This window comes from Lynx canadensis, chromosome F1 (genome assembly GCF_007474595.2).
Source record: "Lynx canadensis isolate LIC74 chromosome F1, mLynCan4.pri.v2, whole genome shotgun sequence".
NCBI lineage: Eukaryota > Metazoa > Chordata > Mammalia > Carnivora > Felidae > Lynx > Lynx canadensis.
The window spans coordinates 35,958,075-35,980,992 of record NC_044319.2 but is presented as its reverse complement, the minus strand read 5'-3'; the positions used below and the strand labels follow the sequence as shown (position 1 = coordinate 35,980,992).

Here is a 22,918-nt window from a genome sequence, read left to right as displayed (position 1 = left end):
ATTGACTGGAAGTCTTACCAGTAACATAAACATTAACATTTTCTCATGTAATTTTAAACAGTCTGAGAAGTAGATAGTATAATTCTTGTGAAGAAATTATCTCGGTGGACAAATAAATCTGCTGCCTCTCATTTCCAAAATTAGAATATAGGACATTTTAAATTGTGAAAACCTCAGGAACACATTTTAGCTGTCTCATGTTTCATTTGCATGTTATATGTATTATATGCTGTGTTCCTAACAATATAGTAAGCTAGAGAAAATGTTACAAAGAAAATCATAAGAGGAAAATACACTTACAGTACTGTAACAAGTCCTGTATGTGAACTAGTGCAGTTCAAACCTATGTTGTTCTAGGGTCAGCTGTATTTGCAAAGATGAATGTAGGGTAACAAGCAATAATGCAATACTCTGGAACTATTAACAACTGTGATACTCCCACCCCCAGATCTAAAGGGATGAGGGGAGAACACCCATGTTGAGAGGCCACGTGTTCAACTACGAGTTGCTTTTAGTGTTGAGATGTAGTGAGTCCAAGGCAGGAGAGGAGTGGAGGAAGTAAGTACCTTTAGTGACCTCCCTCTTTGAAGCAAAACAGAAGCCATGGAGTAAGAAAAACTATTAATGTAGCATATATAGAATGCAGATCAGAATCCCACAGCAAAGAGCAGCCTGGAAAACAGTGGAGAGTGGAAATGGAGAGGCGAATAAAAAACATCCAGTACAGTTCATTCTGCTTTTTTAAAAAAATTGTGAGTTAACAGCATTTATGAAAAACCGTGAAGGAAGAACACATATAAACAAAATGTGCTATCAACATGTTAAAAAAAGGTGAATCAAACCTTTCAGTGACTTAAGCTTTAGAGGGCTTGTATGTTCAATGTTAATTTGATGAATAACATTTACAATATGAAATAAGTGCAATTGAAAATGCAATTCATATTAACATTTTTTTGCTTAAAAAAACTAGTAGTGTTCTCATTGTGCATCAGTCCTAAAGGATTCTGCAAACAAACAAACAAACAAACAAAAACAATATTCTTTAAAAATTGTTAACAGGATTCAACTTTAGGTCCTGTTGAGTGTCAGTGAATATAATTTAGTATAAACCTCACCTTTTTCCTTTTGTTTTCTACTCAGAGACTTTGCTTTGTGTCCCCATACACACATCCCCATACACACATCCATATATTATTTTTTAATTTCTTACTATCTTTAGAGGCAGTATGGTATAGCGGGTAAGAGCAAGAATATGGACCAACTGCCTGTGTACATATCCTAGCTTTGCAAGCTTGCTGTCTTGTATAGTCTATTGCTCATCTGTAAAATACAAATAGTAGCTATCTCACAGGGTTGAAGTAAAAGTTGAGATAAACGTGTAAAGGACCTTAATCCCTGGCATATAGTAACAGTAATATGCAAGCCATAATCATTATTATGAGATACCTACAATTAAGATAAAAACCAAGAAGTTATTTGTCGCGGGCACTGTCTGTCAAAACCATTACTTATAAATTATTGGGAACCTCGGTTCTCTTTTGTTTATCTAGTTTTGCTACCAGTATCCCGGGGTAAGAACCAGCACGTAACAGAATTACTGAGCACCTGTTATGGTCAGTGACTGAAATGAGCACGTTGATACAATTATAAATTTAATTTTCTTCATTTTTCTCCCTTTCGTCCCCAGGAAACCGCAAAAGAAGAGCTAATGAATATAGTGCTGGGTGGGGCATATTAGATGAATGATTTAAACTAATTTTTTGCCTACCTAACGGTTTTACAAAGGTGGACCTCTGGGCACCCGCAATGATTGCTACATTTAATGTGGAAATGCTGTTACTCTCTTCCCTTTAACCCAACCTGTTTTCAAATAAAAAGGCGAATTTCAATTCTAACCCATAGTTTCAGGGTGTGCCCAAGACTCCGCCACGGTTTTCGCCCCCTCCTAGGAGACACGTTGCGGCCGAGACGATTATTTAAATAAGGCGCTGCCGTCTCATTGGCTAGGGGCTGCTGCTCATTGATTGGCCTTGTGAGGAGGTGGGCGGTCTCCGGGCGCGCCCATTGGTGGAGGCGAGAAGTTTAAACCGAGGCTAGGGCCACAGTTGTTTTGCTCCTCTTTGGAGTTTGCGAATTTGTGGCGTTTGTTTCTTTTTTTCTGGCGTGTCGGCTACTGGAAACGAAAGGGGTGGGGGGGCGGATTCGCTCTCACGACCTCCACAGCCGCCTCCGAGGGGACGCGGTCGGGGTCCCCGCTCCGGAGCAGCCCTGTGGACTAGGCGCCAGAATTTCCGGACGGCGTCTCGAAGCTGCCATGGCGACCCGGCGTGCGGGGCGAAGCTGGGAGGTGAGCCCCACGGAACGGAGGCCGTCGGCCAGGCCGCGGAACTCCGCGGCCGAGGAGGCGGCAGCTTCCCCGCCGGTCCTGTCTCTCAGCCACTTCTGCAGGTCGCCTTTCCTCTGCTTCGGAGATGTGCGGCTGGGAGCCTCGCGGACGCTGCCCCTGGCCCTGGACAACCCTAACGAGGAGGTGGCTGAAGTGAAGATCGCCCACTTCCCAGCCGCCGAGCAGGGGTTCAGCATCTCGCCGCGATCGTTTGAGCTACAGGTAGGTGGTGGGCTGGGCGTGCCCCGGCCCGCGCCCCCTCGGCGGGCTCTCACGCACCCTCCCTAGGAGGGGCGCGGCTTGGAAAAGAAACCCACAAATGAAAGACCCGTAGATCCTTTTCGCTGACTCTGGGCTGGTCCTTGTCCCACCGGCTCTATGGAAGGCTTGGGTGGGCGGTAACTTGGGCGGTGACCGCATACCACCGCGTGTGCACGGAGCATCCTTAGAAGCGTTCTAATAGACCTCTATTAAAATAGCTTTTTAGTAGACCTAAGGCGTTGCCAAAGACTTGAAGTTCTAGAGTTAATACTCTTATCTATCCATCTGTTTTTAAGATTGCCAGAAAGAGCAGCTTTTAAAAATGTTTTGCTTCCTATCAGTCATCTTCGCATGCATTTTAGTGTCCATATGTCTCAGGGAAACTGACTCCAAATAGAGTCAGGGTAACTATGCAGGTGCAATAGTGGGCTTTGTTTTGGCTGAAGGTGTCTACAGCAAAAAAATGAAAGCACCTGTTCAGGGTTTGTTTGTGCTTTTTGTGTTTTTTTTTTTGTTTTTTTTTTTTTTTTGTATGCACGCTTTAATATTTTAATCCTTTTTTCCCTTTGCTGTAGTGTACTTTTAATGGGGAATCCAATTTAATTTTATGACTTGTTTCAAGAACAACCTGGGTACCTTTAATGCATTGCGTTGACCATGATAATGTTCCCATCCCTCTTACCAACTAGAAAATTTATGTTCTTATTTTGATTGCTGTGGCCTTTGCATTGAGTAGAGCCTCTGAAAGTGTGAAAATAAGCCCCACTTTGAATGCGGAGTGGCTGATGCGGAGTCTGACCAGTTGTCTAAGCAACTGCTTCATAAGGTAGTGGGAAGAGGTTCTCATCTGAGGTCCATAGACGTGTGTGTAAGCAGTGGTTCATTTACACTTAAGAACCTTTGTCTCCCCTCTTTTCTGTGGATAGATTTTTTTTCCCCGTCTATGTAATACTTTTTTATTTCTTTTTGTTATGTGGACTAAAGTTGTTTTATGGTTTTTAATTTTGTATTGTTAGAATATGCCGTCTTAACAGAGTAAAAGTTCACTTTTTTTAAGTTACATTTTTATTTCACTTTCTTAATGTTTATTGATATATTTTTGCGAGAGGAGAGGAAGAGAGCAGAGGAGGGGCAGAGAGAGAGAATCCCAAGCAGGCTCCACACTGTCAGCTCAGAGCCTGTTGCAGGGCTTGAGTTCAGGAACCATGAGATCATTACCTGAGCCCAAATGAAGAGTCCGCCGCTTAACCGACTGAACTACCCAGGCAGTCCTCACTTTTTTAAAGTGTTATAATTTAAAACTAGCTGTTTATGATATTTTATGATTTCTACCCTAAAACAAAACTTGTCTTTTCTCCTCTGAAAAACAACGGACACAATTTGTTTTGTCATTGTCGGAGTTTTGTATTCGACAAATTCCTGCCGGGCTATGGGCTATAGATGCAATTAAGATTTTATTATAATTTTATTTTCTTGTTGAATCTTGTTATTAGTGGCTTCTTTCCTTATCATGACTTGAGATAGGGTAGGAAGATATATTTGACCTGTTAGATGTTATTATGGTGTAGAGTATTGGTGACCAATAATTATTAATCCTCTACTATGTCTAAATTGTACATAATATGTTTTGGTTATTATACATCACTACTTCTATAGTCATTCAAAATGTGTTCTTTGATTACAGCCTAAAGAAAAAATTATTATTTCTGTTAACTGGACACCATTAAAAGAAGGCCGAGTAAGAGAGATTGTGACATTTCTTGTAAATGATATTCTGAAACACCAAGCTATATTACTAGGAAATGCAGAAGAAAAGAAAAAGAAAAAGGTAATAAGTTTTAATCATTCTGTGATTTACTCTAAGAAAACAATAACATATAAGAATCATTTTATATTTATATTTATATTTTGATAAGTCTAAAAGTAACATGTCTGATATTGCTAATTTAAAGGTAATTTTCAGTAGCTGTCAACCTAATCTGTATGTTTTGCTTATTTTTGCAGAGGAGTCTTTGGGATACAATTAATAAGAAGAAAATGTCAACTTCTTCAAGTGATAAGAGGAATTCCTATATTCAAAATGTTAATACAACATTTTGTGTTTCCCAAAAAGCTGACAGAGTTCGGAGCCCACTACAAGCCTGTGAAAATTTGGCTATGAAAGAAGGCTGTTTCCTAACAGAAAACAATTCTTTAAGCCTTGAAGAAAATAAAATACCAATATCACCTATTAGTCCCATTTTCAAAGAATGCCATGGTGAGACGTCCTTGCCTCTTTCTGTACGTCGATCTACTACATACACATCTCTTCACGCGTGTGAAAATGGCGAATTGTTGAAAGTAGAAGGTGCCGATGGCTCGGAAGATTTTAATTTTAATGAGAAAGTGACAAGTGAAACTTCCTTTAGCTCCATACATAATATGAGTGGCCAAATTGAAGAGAATAGTAAGCTTATTCTTACCCCGACCTGTTGTTCAACTTTGAACATTACACAAAGCCAAGGAAATTTTCTAAGTCCAGATTCCTTTGTAAATAACAGCCATGCAGCTAATAATGAACCAGAGGTAGCTACATGTCTTTCATCAGATACGTTTAGGAAAGATAATTCAAGTCCTGTGCATTTGGAATCAAAAACTGTACATAAAACTTACCGGACAATTTTAAGTCCAGATTCTTTCATAAATGACAATTATGGACTAAACCAGGATCTAGAACCAGAGTCAATTAACCCAATTCTGTCCCCAAATCAATTTGTAAAAGATAATATGGCATATATATGTATATCTCAGCAAACATGTAAATTATCATCATCAAATAAAAATTCTCAGGTCTCACAGTTTCCTCAAGATCAGAGAACAAATGGAGTTTTACCTTGTTTTCGTGAATGTCAGGGTTCACAATCTCCTGAAGCTATTTTTGAAGAGTCCAAAACTTTAGAAATGAAGTCAGATTGCTACAGTTTTACAAAAAATCAGCCTAAATTTTCTGTAATTCAGAATATTTCTAGTTGCAGCCATGATAAACGTACAAGACGCCCAATACTTTCTGCCACTGTTACTAAAAGCAAATCCATTTGTAGCAGAGAAAACCAAACTGAGGCTAATAAACCAAAGGCAAAAAGATGTCTCAACAGTGTTGCAGGTGAATTTGAAAAACCAACAGATACTCAAAAAGAGAAAAGTAGTTTTCAGTCTTGTCTTCCAGTTATAGATCCAGTGTTCAGTAAATCTAAGAGTTATAAAAATGCAGTAATTCCTTCCTCAAAGACTGCTTTAGTTGCTCGCAAAAGAAAGAGTGAGGGAAACAAGGAAGATGCAAATGTGAGAGTCACAGTTACAGAACATACAGAAGTACGAGAAATCAAAAGAATCCATTTTTCTCCCGTGGAATCTAAAATGGCAACTGTTAAAAAAACAAAAAAGATGATAACACCCATCTCAAAACATATTAGCTACAGAGAGAAATCAAACCTGAGGAAGAAAACGGGTGAGTCTTGTTTGTAAAATCTTTAATGAAAGCATACGTATAAGGAGCATATTTTCTGTTTCTTTTGGTTTAGTAAATGTCCTGTTGATAAGCTTGCATTAAGTTGTACTTTTCGTTTACCAGTTTGCTTCGTACAAGATGGAAAAGGGTGGGGCTGAATTCTAAAATCCTTTTGATTTTGTTCTTACTTAAACTTTGATATTTTGTTCATTATGATGTTTTTGCCTTAATTTTAATGTAAAAAAAAAAAATACCGCATTAAAATATTTACCTTGATTACCCCAGTTACTTGGTACCCACCTCAAGTTTTACACCCAGGGGAAAGTACTTCACTTGCCTCACCTTAGTCCAGGCCCTGACTGGAAGAGCTAGTGGTGTCCCTGGATCCCATATTACCATCTGAGAAAATGCAGAAGTTGTCTTTACATACTCTGTGTACCTCATGACATTATTCTCCCTCAGCCTTTACTTAGCCATTAATTAGCAACATAGATAGAGCCCCAGAGCTCTATCTACATTCCTTTGGGAAAAATGTCATTGTTCCTTCCCCAGTACAACTGGGCCACCAAGACTACCTCAAAAACAGGACTAATTCCATCATGCCCTTTTAACCCAAATTACCTCATGGTAGTTAAGGTCCAGGAAGAGAAACAAACCACTCTACTTATTTAACAGATAATTTAAAAGAATCCTAGAGCTCCTAGGAAGTATCACACATCTGTATTATCTCATTTCTCTTTGAACGTCCTTTCCTTAATTTGAACCGTTTTCTATATCTCTCCAGCTCTTTCAAGTGTCTGTGCCCTCTGGACTTACTCTCTTTCATTAGCATTATCTTTTCTAAACATTCCCTCAGTTTCTTACCTTGCTGAAACCTGGCTCTCCCCTGAAAACACTGTTTTCATTGCCACCTTCTCAAGTTATGTCTGTTTTCTTCTGTATTCCTCTGACCTTGGGCCTCTTAATGGAATAGTGGACCACCTTCCTTCTCACATCTACTATTGTTTCTCCTTTCTTCCTTGAAAAACAAACAAAAAACAAACAGCAACAAAACAGCTTGAAGCTCATTTTTCATTCTCTTCTACCCATGTTCTTCCTTGTTACAGTAAAAGATTACTCTCAAGATTTTTACATTTGGCTTCTCCAAAACTACCGTCATTATCCTTTATGATTTCAAAATCCTTGTAGTGTATCCTTTCAATATTCTGGCCTTTTGATTCCAACGTACCTAGGCCACACTCTCCTAAAAGTCTCCAAACTCCAATCTCCAATCACCATCTCTGTGATTTTAGCATTTTCTCTTGAAACCCAGCTCCAACATTTTTTCTCCTCTTCATACACACACAATCCTTTAATCTATCATGGTTTCCACAGTCCTCACTCTGACATGTCCTTACTTTCCTACTTATACAGCTTGGATTCCATAACTCAGCATCATCATTTAATTCATCGCTCTTCTCCCTCGTTGTATTTGCCTAGGAAATTCCATCCCAATCCAACCCTCTCTGCTCTGTGCTTGAACCTTGCTGGTTGGTCTTTAATGACCACTAATTTCAAGCAAGCCCTTAACTCTTTTTGGCTACATCTTTTTGGATTTATTGGCTTATATCGATTTACTGTAGACTATCTTATCCCTCCGTTCTTTTCTCCTGAAACTTCTAACACCTCTCATTCCTCCTCTCTCATCGTTGATAATAGGAGGTAATATTTACTGAGCATGTGTTCTGTCAGACCCAGTTGTAAGTGCTGTACTATTACCTCATTTAATACTCATAACAATTACACCAAATAATTATAATCAATACAGTATTTTTTTTTTTAAATTTTTTTTTTCAACGTTTATTTATTTTTGGGACAGAGAGAGAGAGAGAGAGAGAGCATGAACAGGGGAGGGGCAGAGAGAGAGGGAGACACAGAATCGGAAACAGGCTCCAGGCTCCGAGCCATCAGCCCAGAGCCCGACGCGGGGCTCGAACTCACGGACCGCGAGATCGTGACCTGGCTGAAGTCGGACGCTTAACCGACTGCGCCACCCAGGCGCCCCTCAATACAGTATTTTTTAATGTTTATTTTTGAGAGAGTGGAGGGAAGGGGCAGAGAAAGAGAGGGACAGAATCCCAAGCAGGCCCTGTGCTGACACAGATCCTGTGCACACAGCAGATTCTGTGCCCTTCTACCCAAGGACGTTGCTTTAGCAATTGTCTTCTCTGTCTCATATCTTAATTTTTTACTCTCTAATGGGTCATTTCTGATACAAATATGCTGTTATTACTTCCATCTCTTAAAACAAAAACAAAAACAAAAACACCTCTTATTGATACCACTTATCCCTCCTGCAGCCCCTGCTCCATTCTTCTGCTTTCCTTTGAGCAAAACTCCTTGCAAGTACCTAAGTATTCACTTTGTGATAGTTCGCTGACATATGGACACTTTTTTGTGTAAACATGAATTAAAAGGTGCTTTTTAATGCAAAAAAGCCACTTAGAAAGTTGCTTGTATTAGCTGTTTCCAATTCCTCTCCTATTTTTTGAATGCACTTCAATGAGCTTTTGACGACTTCACTGAAACCTTTCTTATCAAGGTCCTCGATACCTCCCTACTGTTAAATCCAGTAGATATTTCTCAATCTTCATCTTGAACTCTTAGCAAACTCTTGGATGCTTTGAGCCTCTGCCTTCTTGGAACGCTTTATTCTGCCATCCCCTCTCTCTCCTGGTTCTCTTCCTATTTCGCTGGCTGCTTCTTGGTTTTCCTTGTTCAGTGCTTTTATCATCCCGGCCTCTAAATCCTGGAGTAAGTGAAGGCTTAGTCATTGAACCTTTTTCATACTTTTACTCATTCTGTTAGTGATCTCATTCCATCTCCTAGCTTTCAGTGCTGTCCATACATGGCAGCCTCCCAATTTTGTATCTTTAGGATGGACTTCTAATCTGTAGACTCATTTATCCAACATGTAACGTTTTTGCTTCACTGTCTAGTGAGCATCTTTAATTTGTCCAAAGCCAAACCTTTACTGTCCCCTCTTCCATGATACACATACCTGGCATGTTGCTTCCATCACAACACTTGCTACTGTGACCTCTCATCTCAGGCCCAAACCTTGTAAATGTCCTTAAGTGTCTTTCTCTCCCAGCTTTTCTTTATAAATTCAGACGGTCTGTCTGATTCCAAATTCAGTCCATCAACAAATTCTTTTCTTTTTTTTAAGTTCATTTATTGGAACTCCTGCATGGCTCATTCGGTTAAGCAGCCTACTTTGGTTCAAGTCATGATCTCATGGTTCATGAGTTCGAGCCTGTCATCGGGTCCTGTGCTGACAGCTCAAAACCTGGAGCTGCTTCAGATTCTGTGTGTCTCTCTCTCTGCCCCTCCCCTGCTCACTCGCTCGCTCTATCTCTCAAAAAATATGAATACATGTTAAAAAAAAATTTTAAGTTTATTTATTTTGAGAGAGAGACAGCCAGAGGGGTAGAGAGAGGGAGAATCCCAGGTAGCGCAGAGCCCGATGTGGAGCTAGAACTCCGGAACCGTGAGATCATGACCTGAGCCGAAACCAAGAGGCTGATGCTTAACCAACTGAGCCACCCAGGTACTCCAAACAACAAATAGTATCTTCTCTTTCTTCCAATACGGAATTTGGTCACTTCTCACCATTTCCAGTGGCACCTGATTTAGTCTGTGTCATTGCAGAGCCTACTAACAGACGTTGTTTTCACCTTTGGCTTCTCTATAGTCTTATTTTCCAGTAGCAACGAGGGCAGTACTTTGAAATCTCGGAGTGTTGTGCCTTCAGCTTTGTTCTTCTTTCTCAAGCTTGCTTTAGCTATTTCGGGGCTTTTGTGGTTCCATGGAAATTTTAAGATTGTTCTATTCCGGTGAAAAATGCCTTTGGAATTTTGGTAGGAATTTCATTGAGTCTGTAGATTACTTTGGATAATATGAACATTCTAACAATGTTGATTCTTTAAATCCATGAGCCTGGAATGTCTTTCTGTTTAATTTTGTCTTCAGTTTCTTTCATCAGTGTCTTACAGTTTTCAGTGTACAGGATTTCACCTCCTTGGTTAAATTTATTCTTAGACATTTTATTCTTTTGATGCAATAGTAAATGGAATTGTTTCTTAATTTCTCTTTCTGATTGTTGTTAGCGTATAGAAATGCAACAGATTTTCATATATCGATTTTGTATCCTGCATCTTTCCTGCGTTCGTTTATTCCAACAGTTTTATGTTGGAGTCTTTAGGGTTTTCTGTATTTAATATTTCATCTGCAAATAGTGACAGTTTTACCTCTCTCTTTCTAAATTGAATAACTGTTATTTCTTTTTCTTGCCCAATTATACTATGTTGAATAAAAGTGGCAAGAGTGGGCATCCTTGTCTTGTTTCTGACCACGTGTCTTCTTCCATTCTTACCTGTTTTTTTCCTCAGTAATTCAAATCTTTCATTTATTTCAAGTACTATAATCAACTTTTATTAACTCTACTCCCTGATGAATTTGCCGCTAGGTACCTTCCCTAAGCAAATTTGAATTCAGCGTATATGACATCTTGTATGTACCTGTAAACTCTGTTTCTTTGCCTATGTTGTTTTCTTGTTTCCTATAGATATTATCTGACCAGGTAACAAGTTCCTTGAGAATAAGGAACGTACATATATACCTTTTTTATTTTCTACAAGGTGTACAATAAGTGATGAATGAATGACTTACTAAATAAGCCACTGAAGTGTTGACATTTGAACCTATAGTTTCTTTAAGGTGGCCACCTAGTTGAGCCTCTTTGCAGGGTTTAGAAAGAATTAGACACGCTGAGTATCTGATTTATGAGCCTATATGAGAGCATGGTAAGTCACTAAGAATGACTGACTCTTCTTTCTATTCTGATGAACCTAGGAGAGCAGAGAAAGAAGACAGTTTTCCTAGATGCATTTATTCAGTATTTATAAAGTGCCTGCTGTGTGCTATGCATCGTTCTAGGCTTTATGGATATGAAGGAGAAAAGGTAGAGTTTCTGTGTTCAAGTTGTCTCAGTCCTCTGACTGAGCTATGCACAGGGAATCACGAAAGCACAGAAATGGAGGCACTTTACTTGGCTTTTGTGAATGGCGAGGAGCTGTGAGATGGTTCCAGGAAAGGCTGCTCACAGGATAAAATGACTCCAGGCAGAGGGACTAGCTTCCGCAATGTTTCAGAATGAGGATTTTTTTTCCTCTTAATGTTTAAAAGGTTCAAACACAAAGAAACTCAGAACCTAATAACTATCATGTCACAATTGACTGTGTTATTTTCACAATTGGCGAAGATTTGCAATCCTTCTAAATCAAAACTCAGCAAACTTTTCCTCTAAAGATCCAGATAATAAAAATTTAGGTTTTGCAGGCCAAATGATCTCTATTGCAACTACCAGACCTCCACTATTGTAGAAGGAGACAGAGTCATAGACAATGTGTAAGTGAATAAGTGCAGCTGTGTTCCAATAAAATTTTATTTATGTACACTGAAATTTGCATTTCATGTAATTTTCAAGTGTCGTGAAATACAGTCATTTTGATTTTTTTCTCAACTTTTTACAAATGTAAAAACTATTCTTGGATTGTCGACTGTACAAAAGTGGCTGGATTTTGCCTGTGGGGCATAGTTTGCCCTCTGCTGTTTTTTATTAGCTCTTCATATTTAGCAGGTGTATAATCTTATGAAACTTGCTTTTGAGGAAGTGAACTGCTATCCTGATATAACCTATATCAACCTAGAAACGATATCACTTTGCCACTGTGACTCTTATTATACTTTTCTTTGTAGGTACCACCTACTGTCTCCCTCAGTCCCCTGGGTTAGATAACCTGGACATCATCTGCAGTTCTCATTCTTCTATCACCTGCCTAGCCAGTGGTTGTTAAGGCTCGTAGGTTCTATTAGAATAACTCTTTCTAATTTGTCTCTACTGCTTCTGTTTTAATTTAAATTCTCATAATAGCTAACTTGCGCTACTATAATAGCTTCCTCTTAGCTTTCTATCTCTAGTCTTGATCCCTTTTATTCCGTTGGCCACTGTTTTCTAAAATGTAAATGGTGGCGTCACCTCCTAGATTTGAGTCTTTCATTGGCATACCAGGTACTTCCAACTGACTAATAGTGCAGGCTCTGGGACTAGAGTGCCCAGCTCCGCCACTTACTAGCTTGTGTGACTTTGACCTACTTGCTTAATTGTTCTAAGCTCCAGTATCCTAATTATATAAAACGAAAACCTATTTTTATAGAAAACCTATAGTAACAATAATACACTTCTTATAGGTTTTCTGGGATAATTGCATGAGGTATTCTATATTAAAAGACTATGCTAGTGCCTGCAGCAAAGCGTTCAAACATTAGCTGCCACTATTATTTTTACTATGAAGTCTTTTCTACTTCTTTCAACCTCTTCTTGTATTGTTTTTGTGATATGTACTTTTTATTCAGGCACATTGCAGTTCTGTCAACAGGCCACATCCCTCATGCCTAGCTTCCACTTTAAGAGTCCGCTCAAGTGTATTCCCATTTAGGAAGGCTGTCCTGCCCTTTTAAGTGAAGTTAGCTGTCCCTTCTCCTTGTTCTCATTGCTGCTTAAATGCTGTATTTTTCCTCTATGTATTGTATTGTAATTCCTTTTAAACTTCTGTACTAGACTGAGAACTTCCTAAGGGGTGGGGCCGTATCTCAATTCTGCATTCTCAGTACCTAGCATAGAATCTGCAATATATACATAAAATAAATTGTGATTGAATGTGACTCCTAGCTTCTATAGGCACACAAGATAAAGTGTAACTTCTGGTGCAGAACTTCCAGATGTAGGTTTTATTGACCACCAAGTTCATAGCGTAGTACAGGGTACATAGTAGTTATTCAGTATTTGCTAAATGGATGTGATACTGAAGAACCAAATTTAACTTTAAGACAGTTCATTCATGGAACTTATTTCATTTTTAATGCTATTATTCTACTTTCTAACTTATTTTAGATTCATTAGTATATAGAACTCCTCATTCTAAAACAAACAAAAGGACAAAACCCGTTGTTGCTGTGGCACAATCTACTCTGACCTTCATAAAACCATTAAAAACAGGTAAGTGTTTACTATCTTTAAAGTCACTGAAAAACTGCCATGGAACGAAGCATGAATGGCATTTGAAATGGAAATGAATTGATACTTTTTTGTTGCATTAAAGCCTCGAGGCATTTTAAAATGTGTATTCAAATAACAATTAGGATATTTTCTCAGACTTCGGTGAAATTGACTCAGGTAACTTAGGATTTTTAAATAACCAGGAGATGGGGCGCCTGGGTGGCTCAGTCGGTTAAGCAGCTGACTTCGGCTCAGGTCATGATCTCGTGTTCCGTGAGTTCAAGCCCCACGTTGGGCTCTGTGCTGACAGCTCAGAGCCTGGAACCTGTTTCAGATTCTCTGTCTCCCTCTCTCTGACCCTCCCCTGTTCATGCTCTGTCTGTGTCTCAAAAATAAATAAACGTTAAAAAAAATTTTTTTTAAATAAATAAATAAATAACCAGGAGGTACAGCTCTACTTTTTCCCTTTAAACTTTGATTATATTTTGTACCTAAAACGCTTTCAACTGTTTGCACCAAATAGTGGAAAAGCGAATATTGTTCAGTGTTTTAAAGGTGGTTTTGCTAGGAAAAATGGTCTTTTGCTATATATTGCATAATAATGTAAAAGAGAACTTCTCATGCAATAAACCAATTGTATTCGTAGATATTCCTAGACACCCAATGCCGTTTGCTGCAAAGAACATGTTTTATGATGAACGCTGGAAGGAAAAGCAGGAGCAGGGCTTCACTTGGTGGCTAAATTTTATATTAACTCCTGATGACTTCACTGTAAAAACAAATATTTCTGAAGGTAAACATTAAATTAATGTTTAAGTTAAATAATACTGTTTTAACAGATAGTTTTTAACATGAATTTTCATTTTTTTAATTATACATATATATTATAGTTAATGGCATAGCTCACTAATTCATTGACATGAATGCTAAAGATTCATATAAGTGAGAATTTTTAGGGAATTCTGTACTGGAAGTACTAAACTTTTTTTTTTTTCTTTTTGCTTACCATTCTTGTTCATCAGCCAATTCAATTCCAGCCTTTCAGGGGAATGAGTTTTATTTTAATGCAAGTTCAGTCTGAATTAACAGTGAAACATGACTACTAAGAAATCCAATTCAATCTTAACCACATTAATAAAGTGTAATGTCCTGGTGAATAAATCTAATAGCCTTACATGACCTGATCCTTTCAGGCATATTGTCTTCCCTTTTTTTTCTTTTTTTGTCTCCACTTTCACATACCTTAGTTTGAGATGTGTGTAGGAAGACTACAGAATTTTGAGGAATCTTAAAACCAGTTGATATGGAGGAACATCTCAGTGTTTGTTCTGGAAAAGGGAAAGCTCAGATGTAGAGCAAGATGGAAACATGCTGTCCTTCAAACATTTGAAGGCTTTTTTCCTGAGAGGAAGGGAAACTTAACTTGTGCTACTCTTGCATAGAAATGATAGGGATCAGTTCAACTCAAGATAAGGAAGAATCTTTGTAAACATTTAAATTGCCAAACCATCGCATAGGCTGTCTTTAAGATGATGGTTTCTCCACTGTTACAGTGTTCAGGGAGAGGCCAGTCTATATTTGTTAAAGAACAATATATAGGATTTTCCCATTAAAAGCCCTTTGACTAGATGATCTCTAAGGCTGCTTTTCTTTTTCTCCAGAAGTAAATACAGCCTGATACTTAGTTCTCTTGGGAGAAAATGTGTTTTATAAAATTTCAAATTGCATTTCAAAATTTAATTGAGTTTTTTAAAGTCATGTTCTTTAAGAGACTTTTTTTTGCTTTTAATTTATGCAGAGGATGGAAACAGAGAAACCAGTTAGGAGACTATTTTAGTCCAGGTTAGAGTTGATTGATAGTGTTTGAACTTGGATAATAGTGGTGGGTAGCGCTAGAAGTAACTCTCACGTTAGACTTGGGATCCATTTTGCAGGTAGAGCTCCAGGTTGCGATGATAGAATGACCCACGGTATTGAGTGAAGAGTGACACTCATATTTTGAGATAGGAAAGAGAAGAGCAAGCTTGTAAGGAGCAGAGAAGAAATCCTATTTTGGCCATCTTAAATTGCATGTATTGCTGGATTTAAGGATATGGATCTATAGTTTCACCGGAAACATTCTTCCTTTTGTTTTTACCCAGTAAATGCTGCTACTCTTCTTTTGGGAGTGGAGAGTCAACATAAAATCAGTGTTGCTAGAGCTCCTACAAAAGATGAAATGTCTCTCAGAGCTTACACTGCTCGGTGCCGGCTGAATCGATTACGTCGAGCAGCATGTCGTTTATTTACTTCTGAAAACATGGTCAAAGCTATTAAGAAGCTTGAAATTGAAATTGAAGCTAGGCGGTTGATTGTTCGAAAAGATAGACACCTCTGGAAAGATGTGGGTAAGAAGATATAGAAATCTTGAGATTAGTTCGTTGAAAACACTTGAGATTTTGTATTTTAGAGTCAGATTTGTACATGATTTCGCTTTGCTGCCCACCATCTTATACACTTTAATATGATCAATATACATTTAAGAATGGATATATATTTAAATGAATTGATTTCATGTATGTAATTATATCTTTTTTCCACTGATTTCTCTCCATAAAATTTTATTTATTGTCTCTATTTGATTAGTGGTCTGAGCTTACTTGCTTTTCACATGCATTTCAGGAGAACGGCAGAAAGTCCTGAATTGGCTGTTATCATATAATCCTTTGTGGCTACGTATCGGCCTAGAGGTGAGTATATACACTTCAGTTTTTGAAATGATATACTTTAAAAAAAGCATACTGTAAATTTTTTAAATTATTTTTAAAACTTTTTATTATATACTTTTATTGTGTACTTTTTTATTATATATTCTTTTAGTAGACTTTTTATTATATATTTTTAATAGATTCTTTAATAAAATGTAGTTTCACTTATAAAGTCATTTGGTTAGTTTAATTGATCTTTGAGTATAAAATTTAAGGTCCTTTAATAAATACTCATTAGGTAATTAGATCATGCCATTATGTATTATTGCCATGTCATCACAAAAGAACTTTCCTGGTAGTTTTCTTAAATATCAATAGTTTGGTATTTGATATAATAACAGGTATACTAAACTCTTTTTTGAGCTTTTACAAATGATCATACTGGGCCATTTTAAATATATTTCAAATAATTGAAGCCTCTTTAAAACCCAGTGAGGTGTGTATTACTATTTCCATTTCACTGACAAAACTGAACCTTAGATTTTAAGTAACATGCCAGATGCCAACTAGTAGTCAGGATTTGAGACTATGCCAGTCTGATGCCAGAGTCCAAACTTGCAGCCATGTTGATGTAACACTTCCCATAAAAACGCTGAATTTGAGTTTTTCACTTGGTGCATAGCTCAATAATACTTAGGGTTTTAAAACTGAATGGAAAGGACCTTAGTGGTTGTAAATTAAAAATATGATTTTATTTAAAACATCCTCTCTGTGTTTATAGATTTCTTTCGTCTTTTACTGGTACACTTTTACATTTTCTTTAGGCTTTTTGCCATTGTCATGTGAGATATTCTGTTCTTCAGCTTATTCCAGGTGTTGGAATAGAATGATCTTTGGGACTGAAAGGAATCGTTAGCAATAATTTGGCTCTTATTTATCAAGAAGCTGTGGCACAAAGAGAACAAATGATAAGCTTACCGTGGTCATACGGCTGGATAGTGTCATTGCTAAGATTTCTTATTTCAGTTTAGTATACTTCATTAATCGGAAAATTACGTATCAACCAGCTCTGCTTCACAAGTCAAATAATTCTAGAACCTTAACTGGAGTATAATCCCTCTATTTGGGACACAGCATTTTGTGCCAAAGGTAAAAAGCATGAGGTTTAGGTGGAAACTTAATGCCTTTTAAAACTTCTGCTTGTATAAAACGCACATATTCCACTGGCCAGAGCACATTATTTGGCCAAACACAAATGAACTAGGACAGCAAGTCCATGGCAGTTGGTGGGGATGTACAATCCTTTTAGAGGGAAGGGAGGGATGAGTCCTTGTGAACAAAATATTTTACCTCACCGCCACACCTTCAGGTTCTGGTAGTGGGCATAACCTTTGAGGATTTTAAGAAAACATCAAAGGCAAAAAACATAAATAAATAAAAATGCAGTTTTTCTATTTTGGCATATCCTTCCTATGCTTTTATCTCTATATTTTGTTAACGTAAGGTTATAGGGTATAATTTGATATGTTTTTAGTTTTTTCTAATCACTTTAAAAATCATTAAACTAGGCATGTTGATGTTAAACTAATTTCGTATTTAAATCATTAATTATAAATGGATCTGAACTTCCCAAATTGTTATCTTAGATTATTTGCAGATGGGTTTCCACGTGTTGACTATTAGAAAATTTTGAATATTTTCGTTTCTGTTGTACCTTCATGATATACTTAGTGCGACAATTCTAATTGAATTTGAACAATGTGCCTACGTTTGGTAGTTTTTGGGTTTTTTTAAATGTTTGTTTCTTTTTGAGAGAGCGTGAACAGGGGAGGGGCAGAGAGAGACAGGGAGACATAGTACGAAGCAGGCTCCAGGGTCTGAGCTATCAGCCCAGAGCCCAATGCAGGGCTTGAACTCATAAACTATGAGATCATGACCTGAGCTGAAATCAGTCACTTAATCAACTGAGCCACCCAGGCACCCCATACATTTGATAGTTCTTTAAAGGAAAACATTAAAATGTAAATATCACTTGTCAGATACTTAAGAATTTATCTTAGCCTTGAGCTTTTGCCTTTTTTCATCATACACCATATGCACTAAAAACTGCACAAAACATATACACAGTTTAAAGAAGTTATTTGGCAAATATCCATGTTATTTACATACTATTTAGAAAATAGAACATTAGAAGATCCTTAGAAGATCATAGTCTGCCCTCCCCCTCTTGTATCCCTTTGCTTCTTAAAGGTAACATAGTCTTGACTTTAGCTTTTAATTTCTTTTCAGACAATTTATGGAGAACTCATATCTTTGGAAGATAACAGTGATGTCACAGGGTTGGCTGTGTTTATTCTGAATCGCTTACTTTGGAATCCTGATATAGCCGCTGAGTATAGACACCCCAGTGTTCCTCATCTCTATAGAGATGGTAAGTAGTTCTGCCACCACCGCGTCCTCTCCACACTCTGCATAAATGTTGTCTTCTTATTCTTCCTGTCTCTATTTAAATTTTATCTTCTTAGAGCTGCCAATATGAATAGTCAGTTCCTCTCTCTACCCTCCTCCCTTTCTTTACCCTCATCATTCCCCATCATTTCCTCCATCACTATAATTATTTTTACCTTTTTATTGTCTCTACTCACCCTGTCCCCAGAACTAGGCAGTAAGGCCTGCGGAGATCATAGTAGTTTTAGTTTGCTACCACATATGGCACCCAGGATGCTACCTGCATAGTAGGTGCTCATTAAATATTTGTTGCATGAGATAGACTAAATCACTTGATATCTCTGTGCCTCTGTTTCCTCCTCTATGAACTGGAAATATTAAATGATACCTGCCTCATAGAGTTACTATGAGTAGTACATGAATTCATATATATAAAACACTGAGAAAGGCACATAGGGTTCTATTTATGCTTACTATTACTTTTCTTTATTACCACGTTGTTATCATATTTTCAGGTGAAACTTGTCTTTCACAGATTAACTTGCTGTGCTTTTTTGTACTTCATTGAAGGTCATGAAGAAGCTTTGTCTAAGTTTACATTGAAAAAGTTGTTGTTGTTGGTTTGTTTCCTTGATTACGCCAAAATCTCCAGACTTATTGATCATGATCCTTGTCTCTTCTGTAAAGATGCTGAATTCAAGGTATAGTTTTCATTTCTTTTATATCTCACATTTAAGACTTTTGCTTGTTTCTGTTGTGTATTTTCTCCTTAAAAACTTTGAAGTTTCCCAAAGAACAATACTCTGGAGTGGAATAGGAATGCCTGTGTAGTCCGTCTTACTAGTAGTTCTAACCCCACCTAACTTAATGGTTGACCTTTCACCGGCACACCCTATTAACTTTGATTTGAGAATCAATGAAACTATACTTCTGAGGAATTAACTTTGGATTGGGGAGAGATTTCACTCCTAATTTAGCATATTATCAAATTAATACTGGGGCGCCTGGGTGGCTCAGTCAGTTGAGTGTCTGACTTTGGCTCAGGTCATGATCTCACAGTCAATGAGTTCGAGGCCCACATCAGGCTCTGTGCTGACAGCTCCAAGCCTGGAGCCTGCTTCGGATTCTGGGTCTCTCTCTCTCTCTGCCCCTCCCCCGTTCATGCTCTGTCTCTCTCTGTCTCAAAAATAAATAAACATTAAAAAAAAATTAATACTAATTTTTGGAGTCTATTATTATGAGTAATTTTTTCCAAGGCCTTAAATTGGAAATAGATGTTCATTATTACTGTATGATATAAAACCGACATTTTTTTTTTCTTTAAATGTTTATTTGTTTATTTTGGGAGAGAGAGAGAGAACACATGCAGGAATAGTGGAAGAGCAGAGAGAGAGAGAGAGAGAGAGAGAGAGAGAGAGAGAGAGAGAATCCCAAGCAGGCCCCGCACTGTCATCACAGGGCCTGATGTGGGGCTCAATCTCATGAACTCTGAGATCATGACCTGAACTGAAACCAAGAGTCAGACGCTTAACCAACTAAGCCACCCAGGCACGCCCTGACTTTTTTTTTATACTACCATTAATTTTACTTTATTTCTATATGCTCAGAATCTTAAGAATTTGTTATTATTGTAAACAAAATTATAATCTTGGAATATAATACCTGCAACTTGTTTCTCCATAGACTAGTAAAGAAATTCTTCTGGCTTTTTCACGAGACTTCCTAAGCGGTGAAGGTGACCTTTCCCGTCACCTTAGCTTTTTGGGATTACCTGTTAATCATGTGCAGACACCATTTGATGAATTTGATTTTGCTGTTACAAATCTTGCCGTAGACTTGCAATGTGGAGTGCGTCTTGTGTAAGTATAAGAAATAGAATTATTTTCCTTAATGGAATAGACTAAAATTTTCTAGAAAACACTTTTCTGTATTTACACAGTCTTTCCTGCTCTTTCATATAATGCAATAAATTTCAGGATTAAAAAACTTGGGGTAAATATCTCCAACACTTTGGTAAAATGTGTCAATTTTAAACCATGTCTCCTGTCCACATTTTTTTTCCATGCTGGCAGTGACTAGGGTCACTGTGAGTAGGAACTATTGATGCCCCAGAATAGGAGTTGGGACAAGCATGGAACTAATTAAAATATCAAACATTTAAGTATCACGTGTATCATCAATGATTTCATGAGTACTCCATCACTTGGGACCAATTCTAGCAGTGTTAATAACCTTGTTTTACATATGAGGAAAAGTAAGATGAAGTGACAGGCCTTGCCCAAGTTTTGTATCATGATATTGAGACATAAACTCAGGATGTCTGGCTTCAAAGCACACAGCATCTGTCAGTAACAAACTAGAATCTTCAACATTGGCTGTTATGTGAATTCAGTGTGCTGTTCCTGCTTTGGAAGGAGTGGTCGTGAGCATGGTACTATACTTGACCACTTTAAGATGTACACATTGGAGACATTTGTCTTATTTCTAGGAAACTCTCCAAATTTATGTTACATTTGACATTTGTGAGGAAGGGGTCTCTGGAAAAATCCCCACTTCTTCAAAAGCAACATACATGTCACATGCTTCCTTCTAAATTAAATTTCCATGAACATTCTTTTCTGATCATATGTTCTCACAGCTATGTTCTCATAGCTTTTGAACTTTATTGTAGTTTTCTCTTACTTGAGCAGTTTCCATAGAGGCTAGCGCATTGGCTGAAAATGTTTCACATGTTATTTTTGTATTTAATTTGTTCATTTCATAAATCCAAGCCACCACATCTGTTTTCTGGCCAATAAGAATTCACATTTTTAGACTTTTTCCACTTTCCAGGAGGGGCAGTGATTGGTTTCATGTTTGGTGCTATTTTCCACAATGAAAGACATTTTTTATGTTTTTACAAGAGTTACTGAGGACTTAGCAGTATTGAACATTGATGCTTTTTATTTGATCAGAACCTCTCACTAGTTAAGAGACTTGGCCATGCATACCAGATTTCTACTTTCTTCAGCGTCAGCAAAATGACCATAGATCTTTGAAGTTATTTGAGAATGCTTGACAATGGTTGATGTACTAATGCCATAGGTGATGAGGTGGTCTACTGTTGCAGAAATGCTTCATATGTTGATTGGGCAGTTGACCTGGAATGATCTTAAGTTGCTTTCTAACCTTTAGAAATTATGGTTCTATAAACAATTCTGCCAAATTTTAGCTATATATAATAATCCATTGAAGCTTGCTTTTTCTATAGAAACACTGATTATTGTCTAGTAGATAAAATACTAGTGACCTAGATGATATTAGGGGTTTGAATTTAAATTGGAGTATATGTGTCTTTTTGAGATAGGTGTTCGTATTTTTACAATAATCTGGTGTATATAACAGGATGGCTTTGGAATTTGATAAAACTGAGTTTGAGTTCTGATCTCAGTTCTGTCATTATTAGCTGTGACCACAAGCAATTTACTTAATTTGTCTGGGCTTTGGTTCCTTCATCTGCAAAAAAGTGGGATAATAATGCCTGATTGTGGGATTTGCTATGAGGACTAAGAAAAGACAGCACGTCCTTGATTTGTAGAATACAGTAGCCCCTCCATAAATACACTTTCTCCTTTCCTTTCCCTGTAGAACTCTGTTATTTTGTTCATGTGTTCATTTATGTGTGTCTCATCTGTTTTTTTTTTTGTTTTTTTTTTTTACATTCTGTTCATAGACCTCAAACCCCAGGCTTAAAATGAGAATGACTCTTATTTGCTAACTATGAAGCAACAGTTTTCAGATAGTTTTTTGGGATCTTTCTAACCTAAAATTCTTTAAATGTTGGAAATTTATGTGGGTGATAACTATATTTAAATAAATTTCATCTTACGTATATATTTTATTTTTGTTTTGTTTTTGTTTCTATATGTGTGTGGGGGGGGGGTTAAGTTTATTTGTATTTATTTTGAGAGAGAGAGGGAGAGAGAGAGAGAGAGAGCACAAGCCAGGGAGGGGCAGAGAAAGAGGGAGAGAGAAAATCCCAAGCAGATCCCATGCTATTAGCATGGAGCCCGACACGGGGCTCAATCTCACAAACTGTGAGAATATGACTAGAACTTCACCAACTGAGCCACCCAAGCACCCCTGTTTTTTTTTGTTTTTTAAAGCAAAGTTAAGTTTATTTTTTCCTGTGATAAGGACAATCATACACTGACAGATTCTTAGCATCTCAGTGTGGGGAAGGTAAGGACAGGATATTTATGACATTTTGGGATATGGTTTGAGGCCCATCTTTTGATGCAGGGGGCTTTTCCTATATATTTTTATATGACAGTGTCATCTGAAAATTCCTTTATTGTTAGGCGAATCATGGAACTTCTCACACGGGACTGGAATCTCTCAAAGAAACTCAGGATCCCTGCAATAAGTCGTCTTCAGAAGATGCACAATGTCGACATTGTTCTTCAAATTCTTAGATCACGAGGAATTCAATTAAATGATGAACGTGGTAAAAATTGAGTAAAGATAAAAATTTTTCTTCTCACCAAAAATTGATATATACATAGATTGTG

The 22,918-nt window shown here is 37.5% G+C and overlaps 1 protein-coding gene across 1 annotated transcript in view; it reads left to right on the top strand.

Moving 5' to 3' along the window:
- Positions 1–1,311: 1,311 nt before the first annotated feature.
- Positions 1,312–22,918, top strand: part of ASPM (assembly factor for spindle microtubules) — a 53,488-nt gene continuing 31,881 nt past the window's right edge. Inside the window, 11 exon segments of the mRNA XM_030302661.1 lie at positions 1,312–2,608; positions 4,332–4,475; positions 4,652–6,134; positions 13,129–13,233; positions 13,880–14,026; positions 15,375–15,620; positions 15,895–15,962; positions 18,210–18,351; positions 18,939–19,069; positions 20,052–20,227; positions 22,709–22,854. Coding sequence (XP_030158521.1) covers positions 2,315–2,608; positions 4,332–4,475; positions 4,652–6,134; positions 13,129–13,233; positions 13,880–14,026; positions 15,375–15,620; positions 15,895–15,962; positions 18,210–18,351; positions 18,939–19,069; positions 20,052–20,227; positions 22,709–22,854 — 3,082 coding nt within the window. The 5' untranslated portion in view covers positions 1,312–2,314.